The sequence below is a fragment of the Triticum dicoccoides genome, chromosome 5B (genome assembly GCF_002162155.2).
Source record: "Triticum dicoccoides isolate Atlit2015 ecotype Zavitan chromosome 5B, WEW_v2.0, whole genome shotgun sequence".
NCBI lineage: Eukaryota > Viridiplantae > Streptophyta > Magnoliopsida > Poales > Poaceae > Triticum > Triticum dicoccoides.
In genome coordinates this window covers 453,218,367-453,232,693 of record NC_041389.1, presented here as the reverse complement: position 1 = coordinate 453,232,693, position 14,327 = coordinate 453,218,367, and the positions used below count along the sequence as shown (strand labels likewise).

Below are 14,327 nucleotides of genomic sequence, written 5' to 3'. Positions count from 1 at the left end.
GTTGTGTTCGGAATTTATCTTGGAGTATTCGGAGATGGAACCCGCCTCGCAATGCCAAAGACAATCTACGCACCGGACTCATCGTCATTGAAGCCTGGTTCAGGGGCTACTGAGGGAGTCCTGGATAAGGGGGTATCCGGACTGCCGGACTATATACTTTGGCCGGACTGTTGGACTATGAAGATGCAAGATAGAAGACTTCGTCCCGTGTCCGGATGGGACTCTCCTTGGCGTGGAAGGCAAGCTTGGCAATTCGGATGTAGATCTCCTTCTCTGTAAACCGACTCTGTGTAACCCTAGCCCCCTCCGGTGTCTATATAAACCGGAGGGTTTAGTCCGTAGGACACATCAACAATCATACCATAGGCTAGCTTCTAGGGTTTAGCCTCTCTGATCTCATGGTAGATCAACTCTTGTAATACTCATATCATCAAGATCAATCAAGCAGGAAGTAGGGTATTACCTCCATCGAGAGGGCCCGAACCTGGGTAAACATCGTGTCCCCAGTCTCCTGTTACCATTAGCCTTAGACGCATAGTTCGGGACCCCCTACCCGAGATCCGTCGGTTTTGACACCGACAGTAGGGTCATATACTTGACCTATATACCCTACCCAAGGTCACTACCCTAGAAGCAAAAAAGCTCAAGAGACAACAAGGAACGCCCAAAGAAGACGTTGAGTGCAATCCACTCGACCAATCATATCACTCGGGTATCCCTCCTTCCCGAGGACCACTCGGCCATACAAGAAACCGCTCGACCTATGAAGACCGGGAGTAGCACAGAACTGCAGCGGTCAAGTATTCACTCTGTAGTCTTCAAGGGCATTAATAACACTTACGGCTGGCGTTATCAGTAACGTCCCTCCTTTATGTACATTGAACCCTCTGTAATGGAGGATGGCTGGGGTCCTGGCGCACTCTATATAAGCCACCCCCTCCTCTGGCACAAGGGTTCACACCCCCTGTAACACACACGCATATACTGAAATCCAGTCGACCGCCTCTGGGCACCGAGACGTAGGGCTTTTACCTCTTCCGAGAGGGTCCTGAACTCGTAAACATTTGCGTACAATCTCACCGTAGGTAGGACCTTGCCTCCTCATTCATACCCCCTACTCTTACTGTCAGTCTTAGTACCACGACACCAACTCCTTGTTCAACTTGAAGTGCCTTGCAGGGGATGCCCTGTCCTACGACCCTATTGCACAAAAAAAAACAAAAAAAGGGAATTAGCAAATAATGTTCATCACAGGATAGGCAACTTAGGCAGCACTGTTGGGCAACTGTTTAGTAAACTGAGGCAACTATGCAAATATCTCAGTTCCTCATGTCTTCTGGCATTTTAGTTTTGGAGGTTGGTCGACGTCTGCACCTTCAACATTTGCATTCCCAGCATCTGCAGCTTGGCTCTCGTTACTATTCTCAGTACTAATAATATCATCAGGACGCTTCCCCCGTGCAATAACTGATTTAGTTCTCTAACGCTTGTACCCAATTATTGGTGCACCGCTCTATGGCTGGAACATGGAAAACACATAAATCAGTAAAAAATGAAAACAAAATCTATTATGTACAAAGAGAACATAAAACTTCCTGACAATGTGCACACATGTGTTTGATGCTCTTCATTGCCATGAGATGCAAGGTCATCATGACTTGATCCAGTAGGTCCATCCTCTTTTGACTTATGACTTGTCCCAGCCATCTATTTTCTGTTGCATATAAAAAGGACAAATAATGAGCATCATCATAAAAAAGAAAAAAATTGTTTTGCAAAAACTGTATATCATCCAACAAAGTCATTTGACTAAATTCTCACTAAACTAAGCAAAAAGCAATTTACAAAAAATGGACAATGAAAAAGGTTGTAAACTATCTGATTTTCACTATGTTACAACATTAATACAAACTTAAGTAAAACATGACTACAAGGAGCAAGAAAAATCTGTTACACATCATGCACCTGAAAGAAAAACACATATCGTGACTACTAGGCAACAGATGATGGCATCTCAGGCAACTGACTCAAAAAACTTGAGCAAGCCTGACATTGCACAAATGCACTAGGCAAATAATAGATGAGGCACGTGTTTAGGCAACTGACTCACAAAAACTTGAGCAAACCAGACATTGCACAAATGCACTAGGCAATGATGATGGCATGCCAGGCAACTGACTCGCAAAAGCTTGAGCAAGCCTGACATTGCACAAATGCATTGGGCAACAGATGATGGCATGTCAGGCAACTGAGTCACAAAACTTGAGCAGGACAAGCATTGCACAAATGCACTAGGCAACAGATGAGGGCATGTGAAGCAACTGACTCATAAAACTCGAGCAAGCCTGACAACTGAATCACAAAACTTAAGCAAAGACATATGGACATATCTGTAAACAAATGAGAGCGTCGTAACCCCATCACACAACCTCATACACACACATTCAACAAAGGAGCCTACAACATCAAACATTGCCTTGTTCAAACACAAATAGGTACATTTGTTGCATGTAAAAAAGGTACTAGGCAACTATATGAGCAGTTGTTGGGCAAGTCAGCAGATCTACAACCAATGCACGAGAACATCTCCCCCCCCCTCCCTCCACACACCAGACACCTACTGAAGGATCACCAAGTCTTGAATGCCACTCGAATCATATCTCACCAGTCCCAACCCAAATCTAATCTAAACGAGTGCTTATTCCGTTACTAATCAGTTAACCTATGCATCAGTACTCATTGATTTCACCCAAAACTCAGCAGATCTGACAAGCCTACACAATGGGATCGATGAACTGACCTGGGAAGTTTGCTCACGGCGATTCTGCCCTCCGCGCCAACAGCACGGCGATTCTCCTCCTCCGCGCGAACATCACAGCGAAGGCGTGCGCGCCGTTCCTCCTCGGCCGCGTCTCCGGTACTGCAGCGCCTTCCGCCCCCGACTGTTGTGTGCTGCGGTTGTAGTGGTGTGGCACCGGTCGCCGCGCCGACGTGCACCTGGCCGCTTAACCCCTCCCTCCACGCCACGCACGCTATCCCTTTCTCACTCCGGCTGAAGACGGCCGCCGAATCGCCACGCCGCCGTCGGCTGCTCCGAATTTGGTGGATTTGGAAGGAAATGTGATGCGCTCCCTGCGCTCGGGAGCGGTTTTGAAATGGGAAGGAGACGGAAGTGGGAAGGGGAGAAGAACTGGAGGGACCCACGACCGCCTAGACACCCAACGAGTATCGTCCCGACGCCACGATCAGGTGCCACCTGGCGCACGCATCGATGGAACGGCATGGTCGGACGCATCAACAAACCTGAGAAGCGCGCGGCCGCGAGATGACGATCGGACGGAGCCCGAGCGCGTGTGCTCGTAAGACTAATTAGCACAGCTGCACTTTTAGATTTTAGGAAAAAAAATATCACCAAAAAAAAAGGAACCAGATACCATCGTAAAACCGTGCCGTTCTCCGGAACCGCAACGGTGTCCACGTCCAGCACCACCACCGCCACCTCGCCCTTGAAAAGTGGCACCGGACCGGAGCCACGACCGGCAGCCAAACCACGGACCGCACCGCAACTCGACACCGAACCAACCCGATTCCCCCCACCCAACGAGTAGCGGAGCGGAGCGGGGCTCTATAAACAGCCGCGCGGCCGGTCACGCACGCCTCCCAGAGCCCCCACGGACACCAGCAAAAGCGCCTCGCCTTTTCCGTTACCTTTTCTTCCTTGTCCTCCCCTACCTCGGAGCGAAAGAGCAGGAGCCGGAGGCGGCGGCGGCCGAGATCAGCAAGATGTGCTGCTGCCCGAGCAAGGCGTGCTGCATCTGCATGCTCATCATCCTCGTCCTCATCGCCGTCGGCCTCGTCTTCGGCTTCGGCGTCTACACCCGCGGCTTCCACAAGCTCTCCTCCAACATCCACCTCCAGGACGGCGCCTCCTACCGCGCCTACGGCCACCTCAACCTCGCGCCGCCGCCATCCTACTACTAGAGCTCCCTCCCTCCCCCGAGATCTACTCTGTCAGCAGCACGGCATGGATTGGGCTCTGTCTCCCGTGTTCCGTCGCGCGGTGGGGATCGATCCCCTGCGAAGAAGAGATTCCGGGGCCGGTCGATTTACATTGATTTCCTGCTGAATTAATTCCCGTTTGTTGCTTCGCTCCGATGATGTCGATATTTTAGCAGAGATTATATTTACAGATTGATGATCATAATTACCGTTACTATATCCCTCCGTTTGCGTTTTGTTAATAACTGCTGCTCATTAGTTTAGTGCTCCATCATGCCTTCGTTTGTGCCTGTTTATTACTGCTGCTCATTAGTTTAGCAAATACTCCATCATGGAGGCACATGGATGGTCGGGGTAGACGGTAGTTATCCGGCGAATTGCGATAGTCTCGGCATCTGGCACTTGGCAGCATGTGCTTTTCGGTTTGGCTTGACGCACGAACTGCACTGCACTACGCAAGGAGTCAAACGCTTTCGGGGGAAGCAGAGTGACGTCCACGCTAATCCCTTCCTGTGTTGTTGTGCACTCTACGATACGTACTCTGACATTCTGGGTCATGGCCGGTCAGCAGATTTGGTTGCCCGTCCACCGAAAAGGTGGTAGTGGTTCCGTTGCCTTGCACGTTCGACTTTCCGAGTTGAAACGGCGATGCAGTGATGATGTGAACCACTCATAAGCACTCTACTAACCGTCCCGTAATAAATCCATGACGGCAGAAGCCTGATTGATGCATGGTATGTGGTTCAGAAATTGCGCAGGGGCACGCACCTGCCAGCCCTCCCAAGCTACACAACTGTCTTGTGATTCGCAAAGTAGTTGGATTTCACACGAGAGTACAGTAACTTTTAATCTTTGAAACTTGCGATTTTTTCGGTCGCTTGTACAAGTTTCGGAGTTCAAAATTCAAGCGATTTTTTTATACATAAGTTGTGATTTTGTCGAGCACTCGTACTAAGTTTAAAAGGTTGAAACTGAACGGATTATTAAAAAAACTCCTCCAAATGTATTCAAAATGGTTGAAAGCCATTGTCACGAAAAATATGAATATGAAAACACAATTTAATTTGGACTTTTCATTCAAAATTATGAAAAATCGAAAGGCAAAAGAAAAAACACGCGCGAGGGACTCGGTCCCCCCACACCTGCGTGCCACAAATACTCTCTGGCATGCGGTTGATCATCATAATAATTGATACGGTGTTTTGGTCCCAAAACCACCCTAAAAGGCCGACATATCCCCTCCACTTCCTACTGCGGCAACTTCCACTTCACTTCTCCACTCTGCTCAGTGGCACGTCGCAACCCCATGGCCGCCAACATCAAGCAAAACCTCACTCATCAAGCATCCGAAAAAGGGGCAGGGGCAGGAGGAAGCGGTGTATGACGACGAAGAGTGGTGGGCCAACCACGTGCTCGCCGTGGATGCTGCTCGGAAGATGGACGTTGGGAGGGGCCGCCATTTTGGAACCACACATCCATTGTTGATGTCGATGAGGCGCATTGCCGGAGTGAGATAAGGCCAGGGGCGGGCCAAAACTGAAAATTACCCGATGTCCACATAGAAGAATATATACCTGTCTGTCAAACAATTCAATGACCTACACACTAAATCAATGGATTACATTAAGCAAGTGCAAATTGGACCTGATGCTACCTAGCTCCGCCCCTGGACGAGGCCGCCTTGGCCCGTTTACGCGTAATGAAGGCCCACAATTTTTCCGCCCGTGAATCGCGGGATGCGGCCAGCCTAGTCCGCTTTCCGCGAGATTGAGGCCGCCAATGTCATTCCACGTCGACATGTTCAACGTTGACAAGTCCCATCGCCGTCGTAACTATTTTAGTTAGTTTAGTTTATTCAGCTTTCTATATGTAATACAAGTCACAGTGCGACTCATTTTTCGCCCTAGTTATGAATGAAATTATTTGTAGTTCTAACTTATATGAACATGTTATCGCTAGAAGCAAAATTTACGCGTGTTGTGCATGGGTGGGTTGGGGAATCAGGGAAGAAAGAGTTAGCTAATTACATGGGGATCCCACGCGCATGGAACTTTGGAAGGCTGTATTTTGCGGTTTGTGAGTTTGAGCGTGGGCGTTGGAGCTTTCTTAATTTTTGGCGAACACCTCCATTGACACTTGTGGTGATCCATATTTTGCGGACTCTGCTGGAAATCAATTGCCGAACCACAGAGATGGATAGAAGTGGAGAAGTTCACCATGACACGCTTTGCCCATAAATCGTTGTTGGCCTTAACATTTCAGGCAAATAATCATGAGTGTTTGGCTCATACTTAATACTCCTATGTCTCATGCCAATTTTGACACTTGCAAAAGAAAATGGACGCGCTACCGCGTGACGCACTCCACACCGTAGAACTCAGCCATATGTCATGTCGTGCGCACCTGTCAGCTCGGCCGATCGGATGGTGTTTGAACCTAAGTCCTTTTTTTTCGAAACGGTGTTTGAACTTTGAACCTTAGTCGAGTTGTAGGCTCATGGACCAAACAGGAGCAATGCTAGAGCTACGTAAAAAGTTCTACGTGATTAACGTAATGAATCAGGTGGACGAATATGATTGGAGGTAAGGGGGAGGACGGGCCGACCCCCTGAAAATCAGGGGGAGAGAGATTTAGTTGTTAGGAAGTTTACGTAAAGTTGTATGTAGCTCTTCGTAGATGTAGGATTTTCGGACCAAACAGTGCTTGATTTAGGAAAAAAGAATGTGACCCAATCTTGGCAACACGTTGACCGACCAGGATGGAGTTGGATGATTAGGAGGACAGTAATATCCGCTGCCCATCAGAGTTCAAGCCTCAAACTTGACACTGGTGCTCTTTTTTTCTTGATTTATTTCAGGCCTTTCGGCGATGTGCGCTCAATGGGATGAGACGTTCTGGTGACTATGAAGGTGCCTATGGCGATTTCGTCAATCTCAAGATGATGTGCTGGCTCAGTCTTTCGAAGGTGCTCATAGGGTTAGGGTGTGCATGTGTATGTGCATTCACATGGTGAGTGTATGCTCATGTATGTGATCGACTTTGATTGTGCCGTGTTCAAAAAAATTGCCATGCCATTAAAAGAAAAAAAATACCATCTCTTCAACATAAAAAATGCATTTCTTATACAAATAATAATTCTTATAAACTGACATGCCATTACAAATTAATAATGCCACCCTCTTAACAAAAATGTCGTGAACAAAAAAAAGCATCTCTTATGAAAAACATCAAAATGCCATGGACCAAAAATACAAAATGATATGATGTAATTTTTTTTGCATTAAGATGGCGATAGTCGAGACACAATCACCAAGTGTCATCCTTCTTCACTAGAATAACAGGGTAAGCGAAGTGACTCGAGCTACCTTTGATGATACCCAAACACAGCAACTCGGCAACTAGCCGACCTATCCCTACTTTGTGCTTTGGCTTGTGGCGATATGGTCGGATATTAACACGTCGCGCCCCCGGCGCCATAGGTTTTCTATGATAAAAGTTGCGCCGAGGAGGGAGCCCTGCTAGTTCACCAAACACTTCAGATAAGTTGTTGACGACAAATTGAATGGATGGTGGAATGGAAGCTCATTCCACACCAACAAGCTCAACTTAATACAGTTGCACCATATGCAGACAACTTGATACAGTTGCACCATATAACTTTCGAGCAACAAAATCATCACATCTTCACCCTGAAGTGAATCATTGAAGACCTCATGCTTTGGACGCACCGGGTGAAGAAACCGGAGCAAAAACAGGCGGCCTCCTCATGGCATTCCTATCTTTTATCACGATTACACGTGTTTATGTAATTCACCTTTGTAATCAGGCAAACGTTGGGTTATAAATTTGAGAAATATATTCAGGTGGGGAGCTCCCCCCCCTCCCTGTTTTCTCAAAAATAAAATGCAGACAACTCCCTGCTGACATAGGCTCTCCGGCTAGAGGCTATTAATGACACCGCGTGTTCTCGTGGATGGATGACATGGAGATGCACAATGCCTTCATCAGTTTGGATCTCATTGTGCTTGGATATCCGATCCAAGGCCATGGGGCTGTTCTCTTCTAATCAATACATATCAAGGATCACGCCGTAGGTGCCCAGAGGTATCACCTTCGTTTAACTTGTGAACTCATGACCCTAGAAAACCAATTGCACCGGGAAATCACTGAGTAACAACGCAACTCGCCTCCTCCTGCAACTTTGACGCACCAGGGTGATTGTGAGCGATGACGTGTATGATCCTGGTAGCCAACTAATCATCCACAAATGATGTGGAGCTTCCAGAGTCCACCAACATGAAGATCTCCTGGCCATGGAGCCATGCGTGCAGTTGAAACGGTTTTGGAGAGACGCCACTGGTAAGAGTTTCATGGAGATAGCCATGTTTGTGTCGTAGCTTGGTTCCATGGGTGGTTGTTCTTGGTCGTTGAACACCGCATCGATCCCAAACAATTCAAGGAGTACTTCGACAACATGGAGTTGAACGGTGGTGGGGAAGGTGTGATCATGCCCCCATCATTCGCCGCACTTGAAGCACATGTCATGTGCATGAGGTACTTCCGAAGCGCCTTGACCTTAGAGTTGTCATTGTGAGCGCCCTCGACATCATGTAGATCCATCGCGGCAACCAGAGCTAGAATCATGAAGGGGCGCGTTGATGGCGGCGTCAAAGGTAGATGTACCGCCCGCAGTGTCGCATGCGCTACACCCGGAGTATGTGATGGCGGGCGTGTCTCATAGGCACAGTCTGCAACCTCCTCCTATAGCAATGCTAATGAGCACGTTGTGTCAAGGCCATGCGGCCGTTGAATGAGCACCACTTCCCTAGAGGTCGGCTTGGAGTCCCTCAACAAAATGTGTAAGGTAATAGGGTTGCCTCCGAATACAAAGTAAGATGATCGATAATGAGCTCAAAACGTCAATGTAATCAGCAACTGAAGAAGTGTGATAAATTGCGTAGAACTGTTAGATCAATAGTTGATGTCGATCGCGACCCAAACGAGTGCAAAGCAAGGTGAGAAACGATTCCCGAACAAACTGTGTCCATTTTTTTTAATTGATCGCAACCAAAATGAGCCAACTCCAAACACTTCAAAGAGATCATCGGCAGCCAAAAAGAAAATGAATGTTGAACATTTGAAAGTATTGTTCACAAGAGAGTTTTCCACAACCATGGTTTTTTGCCAGTGAACTGCAGGGAGCAAATAGAAGGATGAGCTTGCCACAGCCCCGTGAGGAGCTGGCTATCATGATCGAATGGAGAAGGAAAAGATAGTGTGGACTACAGAGGAAACTGACTAGTGACCAGGAGGGGAATCAGTGTGGTCACTTGCACCTACTGTGGTGAAGAAACACATCGTCGTGGTCATCTGACTCACGAGGAGTTCCGACCGCGTCGTGCCCGGGGCCGATGGGGCGGCCGGTTGTTGCGGGTAGGGGGAATAGCCGCGGGATCGTTGAGCCCTTCCTTATCGAGCGACTCTGATGAAGAGGCACTCTCCTACTGCTAAGCAGCGACATCCATGCCAATCCTGGTGACCCGCTTCTCCAGATCTGGGTACCAAGCGACTAGGTCGTCAAGCTTGGCGGTGTGGGACTTGACGGCGGTCGTGTTCGTGCGGAGGTCTACGCAGAAGTCCTTGAGCACGGTGTTGAACCACTAGAAGTACTCCTCTTTCAACAGATCAATGGCTTCTAGATGAAGACGAACTTGCTGAAGGCTCCTGGTCTTCATGAATTGTGATAGCGCAAGAGGAAGGAGTGGTGATTGGTCTTTGATACCAAATGTTATAATCCCAGTGGCCTTTGTGTGTATGTGTTCCACATTCTGATGAATTTGAGTAGTTGGTAGCGACTACAAGCACAAATTCGGGTTACACAAATGGGGAACAAAACCAAATGAACACGAAGAATAGCAAGTTGTGCCATAACCAATTTATCTTGGTCCCCGTGGAGTTTCTACACCCAGGAGCAAATGCTCCTGGTGTGAACAGTAAAATCAAATAAATTAAAAAATAATTCAAAAAATTATGTATTTTTTTGTGGCATACTTTCACAAATGTTTGTTGTGCATGCAAAATTTCATCGCAAAATCACATTGGTGGAAGACATAGTAAAAAAAACAAAATTGATGCTCTGAAAATGTTACTTACAAAAGCATTTTGAAGCTCTGATTTTTTTTTACACGCCTTCCACCAATGTGATTTAGTGATGAAATTTTACATGCACAACAAACATTTGTGAAAGTATGTCACAAAAGAATTTCAGAATTTTTTTCTATTTTTTTGATTTTACTGTTCACATCAAGAGCATTTGTTCCTGGATGTATGTAGAAAGATACTTTCGCCTGGATGACATCTTCGTTCGTGCGGAAGGGGATAAGTAGCGTAGGGACTGGGCTGGGCCTCAACTACACCAGTCCGGCCATACCACACGGGAGTTGGCGGCCTTGCGACCCTGGTCGACGAGTTGGCAAGGTCGCTGCCAGCTGGGGTCGCCATGTCAGGGATGGTGAGAACATTTCAGTTACCAAGTGTTTTTTTTTTTTGAAATGGAACACAACGATTCCATACTTCACACAGGTCATGCTGGCCAAAGCGGCAGTTACCAAGTTGGCAACAAATATTTGGATGGAAGTTTGGCAAGACAGTTAAAACAGAGAGGAGGGGAAGGAACCTCGCCAGAATTTTATGGTGAAACAAAACAAATACTTGCCCAAAGCTAAACCAATTAATCGTTCCTCCAAAAAAAAAAGAAAAGCTAAGCCATTTAATCAGCACAGCCAAGTTTTGGAACACTACAATTGGCGTGATAACAGCATGCCCAGGAAACCAAAGCCAACGTCAGCGAGGAGCTTACCCGCAAAAATAATAAAATAAAAAGTCAGCGAGGAGCAAGATCTCTGTCATCTCAAATTCCACCCCGTAATTTCCTCACCTACCCGCACGTCCCCGTGCACGTACCCCCATGCCCGTTTTAGCCTCTCCTTAATTCGTCTCCCAGTCTCCTTCCCATTCGAAATCTGGCGTTTCTAGGTCTAGGGTTCTTCTCTCAACAGCACGCCGCCTTTCACCCGACAAAGAACAAAGTTCCATCGGAGAGATGTCGCGACCGGTCCCGAGGAACGACGTGGAGATCGAAGGAAGATTCGTGCTGCTGGAGCTCGGACCCCACGAGCAACCCAAAAGATCCAAGAAAGAGTTCTCCGTCGGGAAACGGAGATGGTATTGCCGCTGCTCCTATTTGCCTTTATGTTCGTTCTTCAACAAAGCCCTTGTAGCGGACGGATTTTCGGTTGGTAATTTTTTTTTTCTTTCCAAGTGTTCCTAATTGCTCCATTTGAATTGTGTGTAGGCAACTGTCTGCCGTCCGAGTCGACGAGCATACTTCGGTGACGCTTTCGACATCTTCACTCTTTTGGGACAAATGTTTGGCTTCCGTTACCCTAAAACTTGTGCTCTTCCCTGAAAATCAACCGGTGGTAGTTCATAATCGTCAAGGTAAAATTTTCTTGTGTGAACTATGGTTAGCACCGATCAATGTGTAGTTTGCATGCGTGGAGGGTTCTTACCCTTTCCTTCTATAATATATGATACGCACACTCGTGCGTATTCAAGAAAAAAAATGTATAGTTTGCAAAATATTGTACGGTAGCCTATTTCCTCTATCTTGCTATGAAATGTTCTCCTTAGACGACTGATAAATACTCACTCCGTCCGAAAATACTTGTTCATCAAAATGGATATAAGGAGTTACAGGGAGTAACTAGAACCGCCTGATCTGAAACAAAGATTCGTTCAAGTGTACAAAAATGACAGGATCTTGAACAGGCGGTCATCGATACTTGAAACTAAACACTCAACTAAGTGTTTTGTACTTCGTAAAACTAGATATACTTTCTTGGGTCTATTTATTGGCGAAAAAAATCACGCTAATCATGTTGACTCTTTACAAACAATTTGTATGACATGATATTTATCCGTGGCCTGCCTCTTTGCAATGTTTACTCTATATCCTGGGTTCTAAATCTCAAATAATATACTGTACATAATTTTTCTCTTTTTAGACTTTGTATTTTTTCACATACATGTATTAGCATTTGGTAATTTCGAACGGCTCTGTATTACTTATTTTACGTCTTTACATGGGCAAAAAAAAAAATCTAACATTACTGACAAGCAGTACACACATGCAGAAGTTGACCTACCTCTCAATGGTCCTCATACATGGACAGTGACGGATGGATGTAAATCTACAAGATGCTTGGTTGAGATCGAGTTTCGCAACATTACTGAGGTAAAACTTACATATTTTTTGTACCTTAAAGTACAAATGGTTATTTATTAATTTGTACTCCATTCGTCCCATAATATAAGAGTGTTTTTGACGCTAACACTAGCGTAAAAAATGCTTTTATATTATGGGACGGAGGGGTATATAATATTATAAGAGTCTAAGTCAGTCCCTTAAACTTTTTTTTTCTGGATACTCTTGAGCTCTCCGGATATTGTAAGAGTAAGTTAGGGACTAAGACTATTCGACATCATAGTTGATGAACTTTTATGACGTTGGTCTAGAGATAAGAAATGTACCTGACACAAAAAATTTGTGATCGAATATGAATTTCAAGTTTTGTGCCATATTAGATTTCAGGTTAACTAATGCTGTCAAATAATTTGAAATATTTTTTCCTTTTACAATTTAAGTTATATCACATGGATGATTGCACTTATGGCTAATTGCATTGAGTTTAGAGATTATCCCTAATACAGTATATGAATGGGACCGAATGTATGTAGTTGGCTCGTCATGCTTTGTTTATACTCCCTCCCATCCATATGGATCGGAGGGAGTACGATTTTCTGTCTGAAACTCTGAATAGAGTTGAATCCTAAGGACACCAATGCAGCAGGAGGATATATTACTGCTAGTGTAACGATGCGGTTTTCTCTATTACAGTATGGCAAGACAGAATCATTTTTGCGCTGTACACAAATGAGGACGGCGTCCGTGGAGCAAGCCCAGTCCGGCGTCGCGCGCATGCTGCGAGAAGGCATCCTCACGGACATCACCGTCAACGCGGCCGGCGGCAGCATGAGGGCCCACCGCGCCGTCCTGGCCGCGCGGTCGCCGGTGTTCCTGAGCATGTTCTCGCACAACCTCAGGGAGAAGGAGCTCTCCACGGTGGACATCTCCGACATGTCCATCGGCGCGTGCAAGGCCTTGGTCCGCTACCTCTACGGCGACGCCAGGTCCGAGTGGGAGCTGCTGGAGCACCGGAGCGAGCTCGTCGCCGCCGGCGACAAGTACGGTATCTCCAACCTGAAGAAGGCATGCGAGGAGAGCCTGAGGGAGGACGTGGGCGTGGAGAACGTGCTGGACAGGCTGCAGATGGCGCACACCTACAGCCTGCCGGCGCTCAAGCGGACGTGCGTGAGGCTGCTCGTGGACTTCGGGAAGATGTACGAGATCCCCGAGGATTTCGAGGCGTTCATGGCGGCTGCGGACCAGGACCTTGCAGACGAGATCCGCTCGACTGCAATTCTCAGAGGGAGAAAGCTCGTGGCCAAGGAGAAGAAGCCTGCAGCTAAGAAGACTCGGCGCCCCAGTGTGAGGAAGTCTCCGCCTAGCAAGGCTTCAGGCAGCAGCATTCCGGTTCGGAGGTCCAAAGTCTCGACGTCCACGCCTAAGCTGGATGCGAGCAACACTGCGGCGGGTAAACGGGGCCGCCGGCGGAAGTCCACGCCAAGCCAGGATCCCGACGGCGGCGCTCCGGATAAACGGCCTCGGCGGCTCAATGTCCGGCTTGCAGGCGACGAGTGGGCCAAGTGAATTGTGCCCGCTCCGTCAGTTACAAGATTTCCATTCTAGGTCCCGCACGTGTTTGCTCAAACGTGTGTGCAAGCGGTTCAATGTCGGGGCTTTGTAGGCGATGAGTGGGCTAGATGAGTATAAATTGTGTTGCCCAAGCTTTGTGCATCAGGGTGTGATGAATTGCATGTTTCCATTTTTTTGTTTGACAAAGGATTGCTAAGTCCATTTATAATCTGTATTTTTTTTAAAAAGACACATGCCCGACTTTATAAATAAAGCCACGAACGGCAGAATTAATAGCCAACATAACAGTATGAGGATGGAGAGTTAACCATCGACTACTGCAGGGCTGGGGAAGATGCAGTCAAAGGCATGTACTATGGTCTATGGCAGGTCAAATCCGCGCTGCTTCTGCTACCTAGGCGAGCACTCGTCCTCTTGTCTGGAGGTCTGCCCAGCTCAACGCTTACATCGACCTTTCCTGCATATCCGGGTGCTGCCTGCGATGTTAAAG

At 47.1% G+C, this 14,327-nt stretch overlaps 1 protein-coding gene across 1 annotated transcript; it reads left to right on the top strand.

Moving 5' to 3' along the window:
- The first annotated feature begins 11,018 nt into the window (after positions 1–11,018).
- Positions 11,019–14,063, top strand: LOC119305731 (BTB/POZ domain-containing protein At1g55760-like). Its single transcript, XM_037582173.1, has 4 exons — positions 11,019–11,223; positions 11,354–11,499; positions 12,195–12,295; positions 12,959–14,063. Exons 1-4 carry the CDS (start codon positions 11,102–11,104, stop codon positions 13,829–13,831), a joined length of 1,242 nt encoding a protein of 413 aa, XP_037438070.1. The 5' UTR covers positions 11,019–11,101; the 3' UTR covers positions 13,832–14,063.
- Positions 14,064–14,327: the final 264 nt, after the last annotated feature.